This window comes from Ambystoma mexicanum, chromosome 6q, assembly GCF_040938575.1.
Source record: "Ambystoma mexicanum isolate Mex_15411 chromosome 6q, UKY_AmexF1_1, whole genome shotgun sequence".
NCBI lineage: Eukaryota > Metazoa > Chordata > Amphibia > Caudata > Ambystomatidae > Ambystoma > Ambystoma mexicanum.
This window is the reverse complement of record NC_090937.1, coordinates 1,563,939,353-1,563,958,681: the sequence shown is the minus strand read 5'-3', so window position 1 is coordinate 1,563,958,681 and position 19,329 is coordinate 1,563,939,353. Positions and strand designations below refer to the sequence as shown.

General features: G+C 42.2%; 1 protein-coding gene across 2 annotated transcripts in view; it reads right to left on the bottom strand.

Moving 5' to 3' along the window:
* The window catches only part of NAGK (N-acetylglucosamine kinase), a 460,912-nt gene that overhangs the window by 273,096 nt on the left and 168,487 nt on the right, over positions 1 to 19,329 (bottom strand). For both annotated transcript variants that reach the window (XM_069632274.1, XM_069632275.1), the window contains exons 5-6: positions 8,632 to 8,742; positions 7,443 to 7,555 (exon numbers count right to left, since the gene is read on the bottom strand). In XM_069632274.1, the coding sequence (XP_069488375.1) occupies positions 7,443 to 7,555; positions 8,632 to 8,742 (224 nt within the window). The remainder of the gene's footprint in view (positions 1 to 7,442; positions 7,556 to 8,631; positions 8,743 to 19,329) is intronic.

Sequence of the window (19,329 nt, the reverse complement as noted above, 5' to 3'; positions counted from 1 at the left end):
TCGGAACTCTGTTTTGGACTGTTATTTTGTGTCACAGAATATCTTCAATAGGGTATGGTTGCTCGAAGTAATAACCATGCAAAATAGCGATCATGACCTTTTGAGGAGGATCTAGAACGTGGCAGTTGAGCAGAACAATATACCCTGGCCAGAGAAAGTTTAGATCGAGCCAGGTCATAATAGGCTTGCTTGAACCTAACAGACATCACACAACTGTCTCAGAGATATCAGAAAGGAGTGCATGAACAGAGGATGAGTACAGACTATACCCCATTATTGGCAAGCTATATGGTAGTACGATCAGGGAATAAGAATATGAATTTTAAACCCAGACATATTTTCGATAAAGAGTTATGGAAACAGAAGAGGAAATTACATAAGGACATTAAAGCTTTGAGGAATATGCCGGCTTTAATAAAATCATAATGCCACAAAAGACGCAGACAGCGGTATAAGAACTGGCTGATTTCGCACAAGGGCATTTTTGTCAGGAATTGGGATTGGGGCAGGAAAAGGCGTGCGGTACAGAGGAAATATTAGGCTCAGAGAACTACATTTACCAGCAGCCTTGGGAAAATCAGTAGTTCTGAGCTTCGCGCACTGGCACAGCTGATGCAAGTGAGGGACTACATAATGCGCCGGCCGCTCGAGCTCAGGTGCAAATTATTAGAGGTTTCCAGCACGGGCAGTCACAGCTGTGAATTTAGGAAAATCTGGAGCTGAAAAGGACGCCGAAGGAATGCTGCACTATTACTTCCCGGGCTGCGGCGGTGATGCAGGATGGTCCGACCAGTGCTTTGCATCATAACCTCAGGTCCGGGTTGCCCCGCAGGGTCGAGGACAAGCAGATAAGTGCTTACATATTGTTTTCTCTGGCTGGTTATGTGCATTTTTGCTGAATGTGCGCTGCTCGTACTATCAAGTTTGGGGCGTAGGGCTGTATGAACTTTCACGCGGACATACATTTGCCTATGCTAACAGAGAGACAGCAAGCCACAGTGAAACACGGGAGTCCAGTTAGGAGAGCAACATAAGAAGGGGCTGTTTAGTGTTGGCTATCATTACATTAGGAGAAAGGGTTCATGCATCTACATGTCGTATACTAGAAACCCTTGAATGTAATGTACTGTTTGTTTGCTTTGTGGCTTGCCCAACGGACCATGCGTTTGTTTTTTCCATGAAGGGGGAAACCCCTGTTTGTGCCATAACGCTTGCTCTTGTGTTAATGTGTTTCGCATTCTGCAAAAAGCTCTATGTCTTGTGTTGCAAAGCCGCATTAAGTCTTATGTTCTGTGCTCCTATGTGGCTTTAAGATCCATGTTATGTGCTTTCGTGTTGCACAAGGTTCCATGTGTTGTGCGTACATGCTATGTGCTTGCCTGCTACATTATGTTCCATGTTGTAAGAGTTCTACCTTTCAGTAGCAGGGTATGAGGTACAGGTAGGAGTCTTTTAGGTTAGGGTACAGGTGCTGATCACAGGCAGGTGTTGTGGTGAGAGAAGGTCAGTAGTGTTGGTTTAGGAGTATGCTTGCTTTTCCTAACTTCCCCCAAACCTATCCAACTACGCTACCCTTGCCCTCTTTCCGGTTTCCCTTCCCCATACCCATCCACAACTTCTCCCTAATCCCCCCCCCCATTGGCTGCCACGTGGTTACCTGTTACACTGAAAATCAGGCGCCTGTGTCAACCACAGTGGAAGGGTCGATCTATTTGGGGTCTGTGGTTCGGGGGAAGAGTGTCGATACCCTCTCCTCCCTTGGTTCCTGACAATTTTAGCCCAAAATGATGCTGAGACTGCGGTCTTCGAATAATACAAGGAGAATGTGGCAGGTTTTAAATGCAATAGGAACCAACCAACAAGCTCTCAAGAGCAATCCAGTCTCTGAAGAGAAATGGGTTGAGCACTTTGGCAGGTTGTTTGCCAATTCAGAACATGCAAAACCACTAAGATTAGATCAGACTGAGTGAGATATCCTATTTACCGAAGAGAAATTAGTAGACTTAATCGTGAAAGCCAGCAGATCCCAAGCTCCTGGCCCGGATGGAATAACAAATGAGATGTTGAAATCAGCAATGGTGGAGTGGGCATAATTTTCATCACTATTTTTTTATCAAGTTGTTAGAACAGAAACAGTTAATCCCTCTTGGAAGTCTGCGGTTGTGGTACTAACTTTTAAAAAAGGCAACAGGTTGGATCCAAACAACTATCGGCCAATTGCTCTTTAGACATACTCGCTAAACTGTTTGCGTCTTTGTTATTGACAAGGCAAACGGCATGGGCGATGAATACCAGACATTATGTTCTCAGCCAGACTGGATTTGTAAAAGGAGTGGGATGTAATTTAAATATGTTTTTGATTAATTTACTGAAAATTAAGGCGAGGAAAGAAGAGAAACAGTTCTATTGTGCCTTCATTGACCAGGAACAAGCTTTTGATGGTATAAACTGAGACGTGCTTTGGGGTAAGCTGTTAGCCTAGAATTGCCCGAGTGGCCTATTCCTGGCTATGGAGGCGCTTTACTCTGAAATGCCTGTCCAGGTAAGATTAAAATCAATCAGGCCTTTATGGATAATGCTAGCTTGAATTATAGAGTGGAGTGAAATGGTTACATATGGGGGGGGGAATTTTGTTGTTTATGTGGTTGTTTTGTGTAGTCTTGTTTGTCTTTTATTTGTTTGATATATCTGGTTTGGTTTTAAGTTAATTTTACATTTTGATATGGTGGGATATGGGGTTATGGTATGAAATTCTGCTGTATTGCTTCCTGCTATTGTATATTTTGCAGTTCAATGACTTATGATGATGATACTGCTTGTTGAATATTGTTGAAAATGAGAAATAAAGAGTTGAAAAAAAAAAATCAATCAGGCCTTGTGACTAAAAAGATCAGTACATATAGAGGGCTAAATCAAGATTGCCCATTGGCTCCAGCTTTATTCAATGTTTTTATTTCAGGTCTAGAGATGGCTCTAAACTCCACCACAGCCTTTTCTCCGAGAATAGCAGGGAACCCGCTGGGACGGTTACTCTACACGGATGACCTTGTTATTCTCGGGCTATAATTAAATGCAGTCAAATAATAAATCTTAATCCTGCAGCCACAGAGGGGAAAAAGAAACACAGGTGGTCATTGGCAAAGCTGGCAATACAACTGGTAGAACTGATAAAATATTTAGGAATAAGCGTAAATGTGAATATACAGGATACGCTTCAAATTATGAAATGAAAACTAAAAGCTTAGAATCTGGCAGCCCAAGGAAAAATGATTCGCAACAAATATTATTGGCCCCGGTAGTGACATTTTACAATCAGAAAGTGGTACCCATATTATGCTATGGTGCAGAAGCAATATTTTGTGTCCCATAGGACCTTTGAAGGTATTTTTTGGTGTAAAGTTTTACACATGCCAAATTGTGTACCCTCGCCAGTTATTAGATATACGAGCTGGTTCTTTTGTCAATTTATGCTAGGGTAGTATGGAACTCTTTAGCTTTATTTCGAAAAATAATTTATGAAGACCGCCCAGCCCAATTTGGAAAATTAAAAGGTGGCCCGGGACATGACAGTGTTATGACTTCATGGATTTCCAGTGTAGAGAAATACTTGCAGACAAGGGTACATCAGAAATGCAACTAAAAATTAACCCAGATTCGGTCAAGACTATGGGGTAATGATTGGACCGAAACCTGGACAATGAGAAAGGTCTATAAACTGTATGAGCATCTTTTTGGGGATATTAAATATCTAAACATGCTCCCCAAATATTTGTTAACATTTCCTAGTGCATACCATCAAATGAACCTTTTACCAACGAAGGAATTATTAAAAATTAGGAAGCAAGGGAGTTTTGTAGATGGGCTGTGCCGATTATGTAAGGACTGTCAAATCTTTGAAGCATTTAACTTTGGTGTGTCCTATATTGAGAGATTGGACAATAACATGTCTGGGTGATTTTATACGAGGTAAACTGTTAGCAAAGTTTGATGAATGGTTGGAATTCTTAATTGGAAGAACCAATTTTAGGTTGACATTTGTTATGATTAATTATTTGGAGGACATTTTTAACAAAAAAATATTGGGGGAAGCAATGGTTATTAAACATGATTAAGTCTAGGTGATTTACACAACAGATGATTTTTAGGTGATGGAAAGAAGAAAATTCAATTTTGTATCTTATCGAGTGTGGTTTGGGATGGATTATGATGGTAAAAGTTTGTAATAAACTAAATATCAATAAATGAATTAAAAAATGTGGGCTGAGAAGGATGCTCACATCTCTGAGAAGTCAAACTATCAGCTGCACCACCTCTGAGTATTCTTCCTTTCCACGCTTTCCCCCAGAAGCTCACTGTCTCCAGAGCTCTGGTCCTCTAGGCTGGATTACTGCAACAGCCTCTTTCTAAATCTTCCTGCATATACTCTCGGACCTCTACAACTTATCCAGAACAAGACGGCAAGACTTGTCCTTGGCCTCAAGCCCAGGGATCGAATCTCTACAGCTCTGAAATCTCTTCATTGGCTCCCAGTGGCGGCAAGGATCAAGTTCAAGACCCTTCGCATCGTCCACAAGGCTTTCTGAGGCCTGGGATCGAGCCACCTCCAACTTTCTCTTCCTAAACACCTGCCATCTCAAGATCTCCGCTCATCCACTTCCAAGTCTCTGAGGGTCAGTCCCCTTTCCAAGCAGAGAGTTTGGAGAAGATCTTCATCTTCGGCTAGGGCCTCCCTCTGGAACAGCCTCCCTCAAATTTTAGCAGAACCGCCTCTGGTTCTAGAAGAAACTTAAGACCTTCCTCTTCGCTTCCACTTTCTCTCTTCCTCTCCCCGGCTGATGTCCTGACTGCTCCACGCACTGTTTACCTGGCTACCCTCTGTACTGCATGTCCAGTTGCACTTCGCACTGCCTTCCGGCTCCCCTAGCACTTGCGGTCTGTATCTGCAACTCTACAGTCCCTTCGCTCTGCACTTATGAGCCACATGTTGGCTGCTCTTTTTGAGTTACCTGCACTGAGCCACACGCTGGCTGCACTTTTGAGTAACCTGCACTCCCCTGCTCACTCGGCACTTCTCAGCTTTCACTTCCCCACACTTGAGCGATTTGAATGACAGGGCCTAGTAGGATTGTTGTTGTGTCCTCCTTATGTTTCCCCCTCCTTGTCTTGCCGCGCCTAGAAACGCTTGTATACAGGCACGTTATAAATGCCAAATCATATCTGATCTAACTTTTGATACCTATCCAAACACTTGGTGGTTGCCACTTAACAGTCACAGTTCTGTTCCTGGGGTTTGGGCTGGAACATATTCCAGCTAGAGTCACAGACACCCATGTATTCCAGCCTTACCTGGTCTGGTCAGATCCTTTATTGCCTTTCCCAAGGGCTTCAGCTGGTAGAATGACAATATATAGCTCACATCTGTGTCCACCATTTTGTCTGTAGTGCTGGTCTGCATGATACAACTGTCAACAAACAGGTGTGCCCAGGGAGAGGAGTCCTCGGCGTCCACAACATGATCACTCTGACAAACTTGCAAAAAACAAAAGGACCGGTGCAAGTACAATGGATTTTAGTGAGATGCGATGTCAAGGCATTGGTACCCCAGAGTATATTTCAGGTAGATCTGCTGTCGGCTAGATTTGCACTTAAACACAAATATTGTGACTGTAGTCACACAAGACAATACCAGGCTACATAATGTACCCTCTGCGAGAGGACAAAGAGCCTCTCTGGAGCACATCTACAGATTTGCGTACTTGGCGATGCCTCACATTATTAAAGTTAGCTAGTTCAGGGTACAGAAATAAATGACCAAGATTCCCTCCACAGAGGTGCCGCAGGGACTTTCTCCCGCACTGAAATGGCAACGTATCAGAAGGCTATATTGGCTGCGCATCGAGGATAATTTTGGCCAAGAATAGTGACAATGTGCACCTATAAAAAAAAAAGTAAAGAAAAGATAATCTGATGTGTCCAAATGCCACTTTCAAGTACAGTAGATATTCACCCTCCCTCATTAAAATGTTGCCGTTTCTAGGACCTGACCCAAGCTTTGCAGAGGGTTCTTGCATGTATTACAAAAAAATACATTTGTTCAATTTCCCTTAAAACTGTCACATGTGCTTTTGTCTGATGTTGTTTATTGAGCGTGTAACTTTTTTTTTATCAGTCACCTTTGAAGTGTTTTCCTTGGTTCTTGCTCCATGTTGTCTATATGTTGTGATCACAATTGAGAATTACCTATGCAAACTGAAGACAATGGAAACTGCACATTAATCATAATGTACAGAACTTATTTATAACATACGATATAACATAGTAAAAAGCAGCTAAGCTTTCCATCCCAGTTGAAGACCAGACTGTTGTGGTGGCTGCTACAGGCAGCTCCAATAGTCGGGACCAATTAACTGGGCAGAATTACCAGGATTTTACTGTAATGCATAAGCTGCTGTAACGAAAGTCAGAATTGTACAAAAGGTAAAAACACTAGACACTATTTTGGAAGCATCACTCAACTCTGAGGCTCATGTCAATAACGCTGCTAAAAATTCCCACTATCATCACAAAGTCTTACGTCAAATGAATCCACTCATTTCACATAAGAACTGCAAGACCTTAGACAGAGCCATAATAATACCCCGGCTGGATTATTGCAATGCCCTGCTTAGTGGACCCAGCAAGGTAAATGTCCATAAACTACACGTCATCCAGAATGAAGCAGTTAGGATACTCTACAATCTCCAGACATCACCAATTTCCAGATGGCGCTTCATTGGCTGCATGTGGAAAAGAGGATTCAATTCTAAATTCTCTCTCTGACTCACAAATTCCTACATGGTAATGATCCGGGTTATCTTAAGCAATCACTGACGCAACACAACCCCAGCAGGACCCTGCGATCTTGCGCAGCGTGACGTCTCCCTGTCCCTGTGCGAAACTCCCTAGAGGAAAGGGTAGATCCTTTCCCCCTGAGAGCTGCCAGAGCATGGAACGCTCTCCCAGTGAGCTTGCGGACAGAATAAAAATGTATAGTTTTCAGAAACAAATCTGAAAACCTTACTGTTCGAATAAATTCCCCATTTGATTTGATTGTTCTCTGTTCTGTTTTCCTGCTGTAATGTCCTTGTGTATATGTGCGCCCTGATGCCTACGGGCTATGGCGAGTTAACAATAAATAAAATTTTAAAAAAGTTCAGATTTATTTGATCTCGAATGGGAGGTGAAACAAAAGAGTTTTTCTTCACATGCATCCCATCTTTCGAAATTACCTCTGAACTTTGTTTTTGAAAAGTTATTTCTCTGCACAACCTGAACCACAGAATCGTTCAGGATTTGAGACACCAGCACACCCTTGTTTTGATTGTATTTAAATTCTTAAAGAGCAGGGTTTTTTTTGGGACAAAATAAAAAGCATCAGAGTTTAAGAACAATGGCCCTCTTACCTGAAAGTAATCAAACATGGCTTCCTTCACGTAGCCAATGTCGTAAGGTGGGACGACCAGATTGTCAATGCAATCAAAGACAATCTTCACAGCTTGGTGTGCGATCCAAAAGGCTGTAGGGGACAACAACATGCATTCAACAGAGCAGCAACGAAAATAGTACTACACAACTTTAGCCCAGCTAAGGTCATGTTTACGTAATACGTTAATGCACACATTTGCCACCTTTGAAATGTTTTACCATTAAGTGTTAGACTTGATAGACGTGGAATAGGATTCGCCTCAAAAGAAAAGAATTTAGGACTTCAAAGAAGCAGCAGGTTTGTCTTTTAGTTTTAATCCAGAATATTTTACGTCAAAGATATTTTTGGTGACAGATTCCTTCATTTAGAGTGGCTAGTATGCAAACCTTCAAAATGGCCCAGGGTTCGTTGCAAGAGACTGAGCTAAAATGATGGTCTGGGGGTTCGCACAGAAAATGAAGAGGATGGTGAGCTGCCACATGAAGCCAAAAAGGTGAGAGATTGGCTTGACATTGGAGTAGCAGACAGGCTACTTCTGGGCTTCTCGGTGCTTCACACAGGTGTGGCTGGCAGACCGATGTAAATGCTATTTGTGTTGCCCATTCTAGCAAGTCAACCAATAAAATAAAACATTTGATGTGGCACACGCTTCCTTTAATTACTTTTTGCTAAAACAATCAAGTGTGTGTAACTGTTTGACACAATACCATTATTAACGTCAAATCAAAGTAATTAAACAAATGTATTCCAACCATCCAAAAATATAAATCCTTTATGCAAACGACATACAATGCCCTCTAACCTTACTGAAACCAGCAGAACACATAGAATCTTGTCACTTGTGTGAGTTTGCATTTATAAATCATGGCCATGCTGCTATGAGACTGCTGCCATGCTCCTTTCAACACAACACTGCCTTTGCCTTCTTTTAATGAAAGTAAATTCAGCTCTGAGAAGTTCTACTATAATAATGAAAAACAGTAAGTCATAAACTTTGGAAAGCGGCTCATGTTGAGGGAATACTCCATGATGATGGCATGCAAGGGTATGGGTATTTAGGCGCTTTCCATATTGTTTTGTGTACTGAAGGCTGATATTGGACTCACAGAGGGTTATGAGACATTGTTATACAAAAGTGGTCAAAGGCACCTCCACGGTGTCCTTACCTGATCCCTCGTCTCCCATCATGTGACCCCATCCTCCACAGCCAATCTCGGATCCATCTGGATTCACAAGTTTGCAGTTGGAGCCAGTCCCAGAGATCAGAACCACACCACCTACAGACAAACGGGTGCATCATTGTTGTGCCATTTCTAAAAATCGTTTTTCACCAAAGCAATCATTTTTTATGAGTACGTCCTCACTACAACTCATTCATGGGGTATCAAATAGTGGCAGTAAGGTTGTAGCCTATCGCAACATACGTTTAAAAAACAACACAACTGGCTATTTCTACATACAGTACAAGGTTTGAAATACGGATTTGAAGAGCAAGGGCTAAAAGTAGCTAATGAGTATTGCATGCACATTGCTCAGTAAGCAGGAGATGCCTCTGGTGAACAAAGGGTTAATACTTATCGTGCCAAAAACCTAACATCTTCATGAGAAGCACGCCGAAGCCGTTTGTCCGTACATTTGACCCATTAGGTTTCAAGCATCTTCTATATGTGTCATATTGATCTTTAGTACACATTGCCAAACATGTTAATTTCACATTCTATGTTAGCAGCTGGCTGGGGGGATTACAAAATAGCTCATGGTACCCCTGGATGTCAGACTAACCAGGCTCTACCTACACCTACACACACCTACACACCCACACTCGCATCGCCCTTCACTAGAATATACTAACAATCGTTGCTAGGCAACCAATACTGATTAATGGTAACTACTAGGCCTAAGAAACATTCCCCCCCCCTCAAGATTTCACATTCTATTGCACGAACACAGAATTCAGCAAATGATAAAAGCTGAAGGCACTTCCCAAAAACCTTTTAATTGCCGATGATTCCAATAACCAACCAACCAATCTCCAACTTCCGTGGCACTGCCAAAATCCCTGCGAGTGTGGAGACTTCCTAGGTACACTTGCTTTGAATTCCATAGCCTACTCAATCACCAAGCTGCATTCTACCCCACAACAAAGGCACCAAAACGGTCCTCACTTGCTTAGCCTCCGACTGTTGTAGGTCTATCCTCTTATAAGCAAAGGTTGGGAAACTGGCATCCTTCTGGATTGTTCCTCAGAAATCTACAGTCGATCATACACCTATCCTAGCACTCTTTAACCAAGATACAGATAGTTTCTTGGCACTTTCATTGAAAGATCTTATTTATATTTAAGACAACTCAACAGATCTGTGCAACATATCTTGAGAATCATCTCAAAAGGTCTCCAGTCTTTAAGAAAATCTGTTACAAAAATGTTGTCATCAATATCTACAATTTCCTCCAGGCTCTACTATAGCAATGTTCTTGTAGTGAAGCCTTAATGTTAGACATTCAGTGTGCACTACTAAGTTAGTTCCAGGCAAGGCTTTATTCACATATGTACAAATCTGTACATTACTCCAGTTACTCTTATTATAGTTACAGCACGCGTAGACACTGACATGGACATGGGAAGGTATAAACATCACTAACAAAGGAGCTGACCCACCAGCCATCCATTCAACCCAGCTCAGGCCCCCAACTGACACTCGCAGAACATTCACACACAGATCCACCCAACATTCTCCTGAGCTGCATTCATGCACCAACATTCTACAGCAAGCATCCAGGCCAGTGGCAATACAAGACTACATTACAACAGTTCTCTACTTCCTACCTTCATTTTTTTAATGCAAAACATGCAAAATACATTAGCCATAGGAGACTTGTTGGGGTGTTCCGGAAAGGAGCCCACAAACAAGAGGGGGTTTTGTTGAAAGCACTGTGACTGGGGGTCGGGCAAACTGGGCACAATGTTACAATTTCATATGTATCCAGTATAGTTAAAAGTGAATGGGATATGTTACTTAGTGTCACTTTTTGGTTAAACTGATAAATATTAGCTTTACATGCATGTAGAAAGACACATGCTAAACCTGCCAAATGAAATATAAACGCAACTCAGACAATGTGCAATGGAGTGCCCAGAAGCAGACAATGAGGATTATTTTATAATGCGCCTGCGAGAACGGCCTGTACTTAAGAATTCACTTTAAAAGGGACGATAGTATTTGTAAAACATGCATGCACACTGGGAAAACATACGTAGTGGGCTTTTTATGAACAGATTAAAACACAGCAGTCATGGGTTGACTTTTGAGAAACTTGTTCTGCTGCGTTTTCATAGGCCAAAGGATGGATAAATAAGTAAATTCGACCTTCGCGATGGTCTGCTCAGCTAAAGGAGCCGGCTATGGGGTTTATGGTCTGATAAGTATTGCAGAAGGCAGGATGTAATCTTGAATGCATGGGAGCTTGACAGAGGGTTTTGCGGTTTGTTTTGACTAGCAATAAACCATGAGAGGTGAATCAATGCTCGAGGCAAAAGTGATTAAATCCCAGGAATTTTACTTGTATTTTCAGATGTGCTGTGCAGGATGAAATCGCAATTATTTAGATTAGAATCTTCCAATGGAAGCCAGTGAACCGGGGGATGAGATAGTTATCACGAATTCAAAGAGAACTTGTTTGTTTGAAATATTTATGCGAACCATGGGCAATTAAGAGTTAAGGTTAAAAGGGATTAGGTCAGTTATTACTAGTAATTAATTATGCTTGCATACAAATGTTTAAGTCATGACCTGCCACGGACAAATTCTAAAAGGTCGCCTGTTCTACACCTGAGCGAAAGATGGTCGTTAAGATAACAGCTGCCAATGAGAATGTAGGAATTGGACAAAGATGCGATTTCTTTGAAGAGGTTTTGTCCAATCACATGAGGGGGGTGGAGAGTAATAAAGTATCTGGGACTATTGCAAAAATGTATAAAATGTATCAACTGATGTGGTTCGTTGAGACTCGGCTTAGTTCGGTTCCACCTCACCATGTAACTGCTCCCTGAATGATTGTACAATAAACTTGCTTTACGTACAAAGCATGCAGTTGTTTCTCAGGTGGTGAGCCCACTTGGGTTGAGGTATTTAGGGGTCCGCCGCCACAGACTCTAAAATTACAGAATATTTATAGCATGCATGTAGTGCCCTCTCTCTTCCATTACTGGCTCCTAGCTGACAAGAAAAATTGTTATAAGGATCTCTGCATTAACAGGACCTCAACCCGCAAGACCGCACCTGCTTTCTTATCCCCAAATACAAGCTGAATACACCTACTTCTGCACTTCCTTAAACTTGCTCCAATTCCCATGTCAAAAGGCAGCTGTAAACTAGCCATTCAAGCAGCCTGTCCCCTGACCATGTCCCCGAGACCATCCAGGGAGTGCACACCGTGTTCTATTAATGTTCCATATAAAATCAGATTAATCCAATACAAAAAATGTTCATTTCTATATGAATATTGCAGTCAATGAATTTCTGTACTGTTTTGCTGCTTCCCGTGTCATTTAATTAGTTAGGTTCTACCCACCCTTTATGTTCTCTTACTTACAACTTTGTATTTTAACTATATTACTCTGACAATCAGAAAATCCACCGATCATGTCAATGATTGTTGCACATTTATTTATTTATTTGCATTTTTAAAGCGCTCACACAGCCCGGAGGCATCGAGGTGATGTTACAGAATTATTTGTTGTTGTGGTCTGTTGCATATTTATAACGTGCTTAAATACCCAGAGGTTTCTAAGCGCGGACCCACAGATCGAACCTGTGTTGCTTCGTGTCGTCTTTCTTCCAAGGCGAGCACGTTGCCAATGAGGTATCCTCCCGGGACATCTTTAACAAAAGAGCCTTCATTTTATTTACCTTAAAGGAATGGTTCGGTCAAAAATGTTTATTGTCCCTACGGGTCGGCCATGTGTTTTCAAGCCTAAGTCGCTCGATTTTTAGAAAAATTTCGTATGGACCTTACCTGAGTTTTCGTCTATTAAACACACGCGAAAACAGGCACCATGACGCTGCCATTTTGTGATAATCCTATCACTTGCCCCATCGCCCTGGCTGACATGCTTTTGCGGCACTAAATCATATCCCCCGCCTCTGAGCCTGTCATCAGCAGACGCGTACCGCCCATTTCACAACGCCAAAGCACGTCTCGTGTCAACAATCGCTGCGCTTCAGCTAATGACGTGTCGCCATGGAAATGGCAAGACGCCTCTTTCCTCAATAAGTATAAACAGACCGTTTCACAACACACAGCAGCAGATTTTCGATTCCATTCCTCTCTGTGTTACTTTGAGTATTCTGTGACTCGTTTCTGTGCTCTGGTCAGCTACCTTTGCCGCTTGTAGCCCGTGTGAACACCTGTACCATCGCTATAAATTATTTTAGTTTGTTTACCACACAATGGCTACAATAATGCCCTACATGTACAAGCCCGAGTATACCGAGGAGGAACTACTGGATAGGGAAACACGCGAAAACGATGGGGCTTCGGACGGCAGTTGGCAGGACGAATCAATGGATGAAGACACTGGACCTAGTCGCATGGACGGTGTTTCCACTTGGTGTACATGCAATCGGTGTGAGCTAATGCCAACCGAGGAGGAGAACTGCTGCGGCTGTGAAAACTCGGGATGCGTGGCCTACATTTCGGAAGGCGAGCCACGACCGCAATGCATCACCGAGCTGCCAGACTTCAGGGCAGCCTGCCTCACACGGTCCGTGTTGAGGATAATGATGGTGCTGATGCGGGAACTTCGCGCAACTGTTCGTCCTCGTAATCCGAGTAACGAGTAAGTATAATCTGCTTGTGATGGCACTACTATTTCATGGTCGTCTCCTATATCCAAAATTACATCTACATATCATTGTAACGCATGAAAGTCGTTCAATAGTGTGCAGTGTCTAGATAGCATTTGTCCGAGCAGAATGCCATTAGTTACAAGAATTGTCATTGACAACAAACGTTTAATCAATTTATCTTGGTCATTTAAAAACAGTCTGTATCATCATTTTTCACAGTCTGTACCGGCTGGTGGCCTATCGTTCCTTTACATGGTGGCTTCACGGGAGGCTTGGACACCACGTTCGAAGAGTAATAGCCGCCTGTGCCGTTCGTGCCATAAGAGAAACTTTCCCGAGTGACAGCGGTCAGTACAGGGGATTTTCCCTCACTGTGCTGCAACCTGACCTCTACAATGTGTAAAGTTTTGTATTTTTGTGCCATCAAAAAAAGAAACAAAATAAAACACCACATATATTTTAACAACGGTTGTTTCGATTTTTTAAATGAATCAAGTGTGTCTCCATTCAGCAGTCTTCCTGTGCCTTATCTGCCCGCCCCAGGCCCATCCATCCCACCCCTCCTCTATCAAAGGCGGTTCGCACCAGTGGATGCGCGCTGCTATGGGGGGCTGTCAGTGGCGCGAACGGCCAAGGTGCCAAACAGCATGTACGCTTCAAAAAGTATCCCACGCCAAGGGCCCATCACTCACATGGCCTCCTCAGACTCCGTGTGTCTGGCCAGGACCCCCCCTCACGCTGGCCGGCCCCCGGTAAACCACATAATACCACGACATACACACGTCATTCATTCAAAAACACACCCGTTTGTAATACTTTATAAACCACTTGATATGTCTGATGAGAACATCTTTGTGCTTTGCAAGTCAACTCCTGAACGTGCTATCTGAGAACCACTGAGATCTATGCTAATCTGCTCGTCGTCGTGCTATCCGTGAACTTCTGTGACCGCTTCGAGCAAACTCGTCAGTGTGCTACTTGTGGCCATCTACCTGTTCTCCTGCAACATACTGCTCGGCTTGCTGAATCCAACTGTTTGTTGGTCAAGGTAAGGCCATGTTTCCTAGTCATATTTCGCAGATTTTTAAATTTCTATCGATTTGCGAGTAGAGTACTCAATAGTGCTATGTTCATTGGTCTCATTGATATTGACTTGAGTTTCCATTGTTATGCTATCAATAGATCTATTTATCTTCTTCTGTGTCAATTGTCATCGAATTGCATCCTTCGGGGGTCCAGTCTATAATGTAAGCATGTTTCCTTCTCGTGCAAGACAGAACATCCAAGAGACGAGTCACATGTTCAGAGTTTAGTCACATCATTTATAAATTTCTGCAATTTATGCAAATGCTAAGCCGCACATGATGAACTGGTATAGTTCCTGCGACCAAAACAAACCTTGCATTGAACATTGTATGGTTCATTTACTTTTGTATCACATTTTTATTCATCAAGATTGTATAATAATGTTGATATTTACTTTTCAGAATTTTCAACAATGCCTGCCTGTTCGATTAGCGGTTGCCCTTCGAAGACCCATGCTAAATCTGAAGGCACTACAATGCATGTATTCCCTAAAACTGTTGATCGAATAAGAGAATGGGTCAGACATTGCAGATATCCACTGGATGAGCTGGAAAGTAGATTCCAACAAGTTTTAGAGGACAAGAGGGGTGATCGATACCGCATCTGCAGCTGGCACTTTTCCTCGAACATGTACACAACATCTTGGGTAACAAAGAAGCATAAACGGCGAACGACACGAAAATTGCTCGTGAACGCTATTCCCCCTCTATTCGTCCACATTCCGCCACTGGTGAGTCAAGTGTCCGGATTTAGCTTTAGGCCTTGCGGTAGTGTGTAGGTAGCCGAATGGATTAATTGATATTTTAGGTGTTGCGTCCCTTGTAATACTTTCGACATTGATATGAGTGTATAGCTTTTTGAATAATGACATTTATCAATATATTCTTTTTCGATTTCATAACCCACAAACGAAATCTATATATGGGCACAGGGAACTGTGCTATATTGTGCATTTTCAATAGCATTACTCTTAAGTATTCTGTCTCCTTACATGGCAATTTTTAATATTGGCATTTCATTATCAATCAATAATTTACCTTTGCAACTGCTTGACTATCCCTTGAATCTGAAGCAAGAACATTCTACATCCGTGACGTGCTCGCAGTTATCAACCACTTCTAGCGCGCATCAGGTAATCTTACTTGGCTATTCCGCTACAGACTTGTTTTATGCATGTCAAGTAATATTTTTATTGTATCGTGTAATTATTTTACAGAATGTTTGGTTAGTGCTTTCCAATTGATATACACCTTAGTTATCGTCCACTGGTGTTTGTTTTCAGTTATGATTAGTGTTATCCATAGTAATGCAAGTACTGTCTTTCAGGGAGATGCTGAAGCGTCCACCATATTGACAACATCCCTAGATGTTCTTCAGCAGCACGAGGTATGGATACTGACAGCTCCATCTAACTAGATCATCAGAGCTGTAATACTTGTCGTTTGATTGTTCTACACAATGTTTCATTCGTGGTTAGCCATTGATATGTACCTGTGCGGTCGACCCCAAGTGTGTCTTATGTTTTCAATATTGTAATCCTTACTAATGCAAGTACTATCTTTCAGGCAGTTGATGGAGCGTCAACCCCTGCACTTGATGCAGAGCCTGACATTCAAGTAATTCCAGGGGAAGTGGAAGCGGGACCTTGCGTATACGAATCGGCGCAACAGCTTTCGGAAGTGCGCACTACATTTACAACATCCCTACATATTCTTCGGCAGCACGAGGTATGGATACTGACAGCTCCATCGAGCGTCATCATATAACGTGATTCCATTTGCTATACTTTCTTCCCCATTATCGCAAGTACTGTGTTTCAGGGAGACGACGGAGCTTCCACTACAATAACAACATCCCATTTAGATGATGCAGATGTAAATAAATCAGAGAAATAAGTCGAAGAAATCTGATCATATTTAGATATTCCTTGATTCTTTTAGACAATGCATCATTTGTGGTTATCACTTTATATGAACCTGTGCCGTCGACCCCAAGTGTGTGTTATGTTTACAATATTGAAAACCATACTAATGCAAGTACTGTGTTTCAGGGAGACAACGGAGCTTCTTCTATAATTACAACATCCGTTGTAGGTGATGCAGATGTAAAGTAATCGGAGAAATAAGTCGATTAAATCTGATCATATTTAGATATTCCTCGATTCTTTTAGACAATGCATCATTTGTGGTTATCTCTTTATATGTACCTGTGCCGGCGACCCCAAGTGTGTGTTATGTTTCCAATATTGAAAACCATACTAATGCAAGTACTGAGTTTCAGGGAGTTGCTGATGCCTCCTCTCCAATACAACCATTCATGGCAGTCCATGCAGAGCCAGAGGTATGGATACTGACAGTTCCATCGAACTAGATCATCAGAGGTCGAATACTTGTGGTTTGATTGTTCTACAGAATGTTTAATTCGTGTTTAGCTATTGAGATGTACCTGTGTGTTCGTCCACACGTGTGTTTTATGTTTTCAATATTGTGATACATAGTAATGAAAGTACTATGTTTCAGGGAGTCGATGGAGCGTCATTCCGTGCTGTCTATGCGGATCCAGAAAATATAGTCGTTGCAGCGCAAGAGGAAGGGAAGACATGCGGAAACTAATCGGAGCAACAGCGTGCAGATGTTGAAGTTCGAGTCAAGAATGTTGCAAAGAAAAACAAAAATAAGGTTAGTTACAAACAGTTCATAATTTTAGGAATTGTTTTGTGTTGGGGACTATATTATGTTTTTTTCCTGTCAATTGTACTATACTTTATATTGTGTTTAAAATGAACATCCCTTTTCCAATCTGTCCTCTATTTACCCGTGGGTGTACGAACTATACATACACAGACAGTGAAGCAAATGCGAGATGTTGCTTGCCAGACCATTTACACTATGGAGGAACTATTAATTCAGACGCGGCGTGTTGAGACTCAGGATGCTCATGTCCAATGGCCAGAACATGAATTGAATGTGTCCAGAGAATCCAGTAAAGTTGTATTGGACCATTGCTACAGTTCGACTGCACCACCAAAAGAAGATGATACTGAATGTATTGAAGATAGCTCTGAAGTAGTCGCAGATCAATTCACACAATCTACACCTGCCAAAAAAATGCCACCCAAAAAGCTGTCGACAATGTTGTGTTCTCCCATCAATGCTGAAGTAACAGATGTTGAAATGACAGAGAATGAACCAGCACCACCCAACGATGCATCAGAATTTGATATCAGCGATATTTCTTTCGAATTTCTTGATATGTCCTCAACGGCACAGTCCGAAACAACTTTCACGCTGGATGACAGTCTAATGAAAGAGGGTAAATACATAGTATTCGACAGTTGTTTGATGGATATTATAAGTATGCTGAAATGTGGGCATTCAGTTGGAGGGGAAGTATGTGGGGAGCCATTGATTCATGTGACTCGTCAAAAACAAGGCAGTAACTTCAAAATACATGCCGCCTGTAGATTTAATCATGCGTTCTCATGGTCTGCACAACCGATGCTGGGGAAGCTGCCAGCAGGCAATCTACTGTGTGCAGCTGCCTCACTTTTTAGTGGGTCCAGTTTTAGAAAGTTAGAGTCTTTCTTTCAGTTTGTGGGACTCAATTTCATTTCTAAAACACAGTACTACAAATACCAACATGATTATCTGTTTCCGGCCATTAGTGATGCTTGGAAAATTGAACAATTGTGTCTAGCAAGTACATTCGAAGGGAAACTATTCAGGCTAGCCGGCGATGGACAGTGCGACAGCCCTGGATTTTCTGCCAAGTACTGCACCTACCTCTTTCAGGACATGGATAGTAAGAGAATAGTGAGTTTGGTGGTCGTGCAGGTGTCCCAATGTAAATCCTCAGTGGCCATGGAGAAACTAGGATTTATAAAATCATTGCAATATCTACAATAAAGGGGAATGCACATCGACCTCATAGCCATGGACAGACACGTTTCAATTGCCAAGACAATGAGAGAGCAGTTCCCACATATTAAACATCAATTTGTCTTTGGTGGAGCTCCAAAACTTGTGAAGGGTCAGTGGAAATCCTACTTGAAAAATGGCGGTCACTGATGCACCACTGTACCAACATTCACTGCTGGACAGAAAACCAACATTTCCACCAATGTGAACATGGCCCTTTGTCCACAGAGGCGACACGGAAGAAGAAGTGGTTGATTGCATCTTCACCTACACACAAAGCCATTGAGAAGATTGTTTGATAAAACTATCAAGAGATTTGAGGGGACTGACAGAATTCTGTCACACAGGAGAATTGGAGGTGTTCCACAATATGTGCCTAAAGTGCAGGCCAAAGCGATTACATTTCAGCTTACAGGGCATGTAACATAGGACTCTACTAGCGGTCTTGGCCCATAACGAGAATGTGGGCCGTGAACAGTCGAGGACTACGGGAAATGTAGGGATGCCGCGCTACACTACGACCTTTGGAAAAGGAACTAAGAAATGGGGGGTAAAACCAGTATATGAGGAAATGGAGCTCGATTTTGTTAAAGGCCTTATTGTTAGTGTACTCGAGAAGCACAGATATGGAATTTTGAGCGTTTCTGTGCAGAGCACTGATGCATTGCCACCAAACATTGCCACTGTGCCATGTCCACCCAAAGCAGAGCTTGTTGAGAAGTTCAAATCCCGGTTTAAATAAATCATTGTAATCTTTTTGTCTTTTTGAAAATTATGTTATTGTACAGTGTGCATACAAAGTATGCTAACCCTAAACCCTCCATTCACCATCCTGGGTGGCGAACAACATGGGTGTCATCTTTGACTTCTCTCTCTATTCACCTCATATCGCTGACCTTGTGAATATGTGTATCTATATATTTTTGTTGCTGTAACTAAGTTTTGCAATCTCATGTAAATGCTGCGCACTATTAACCGAGGGGAGGCTTGCGTATTGCAAATGATAAAACAA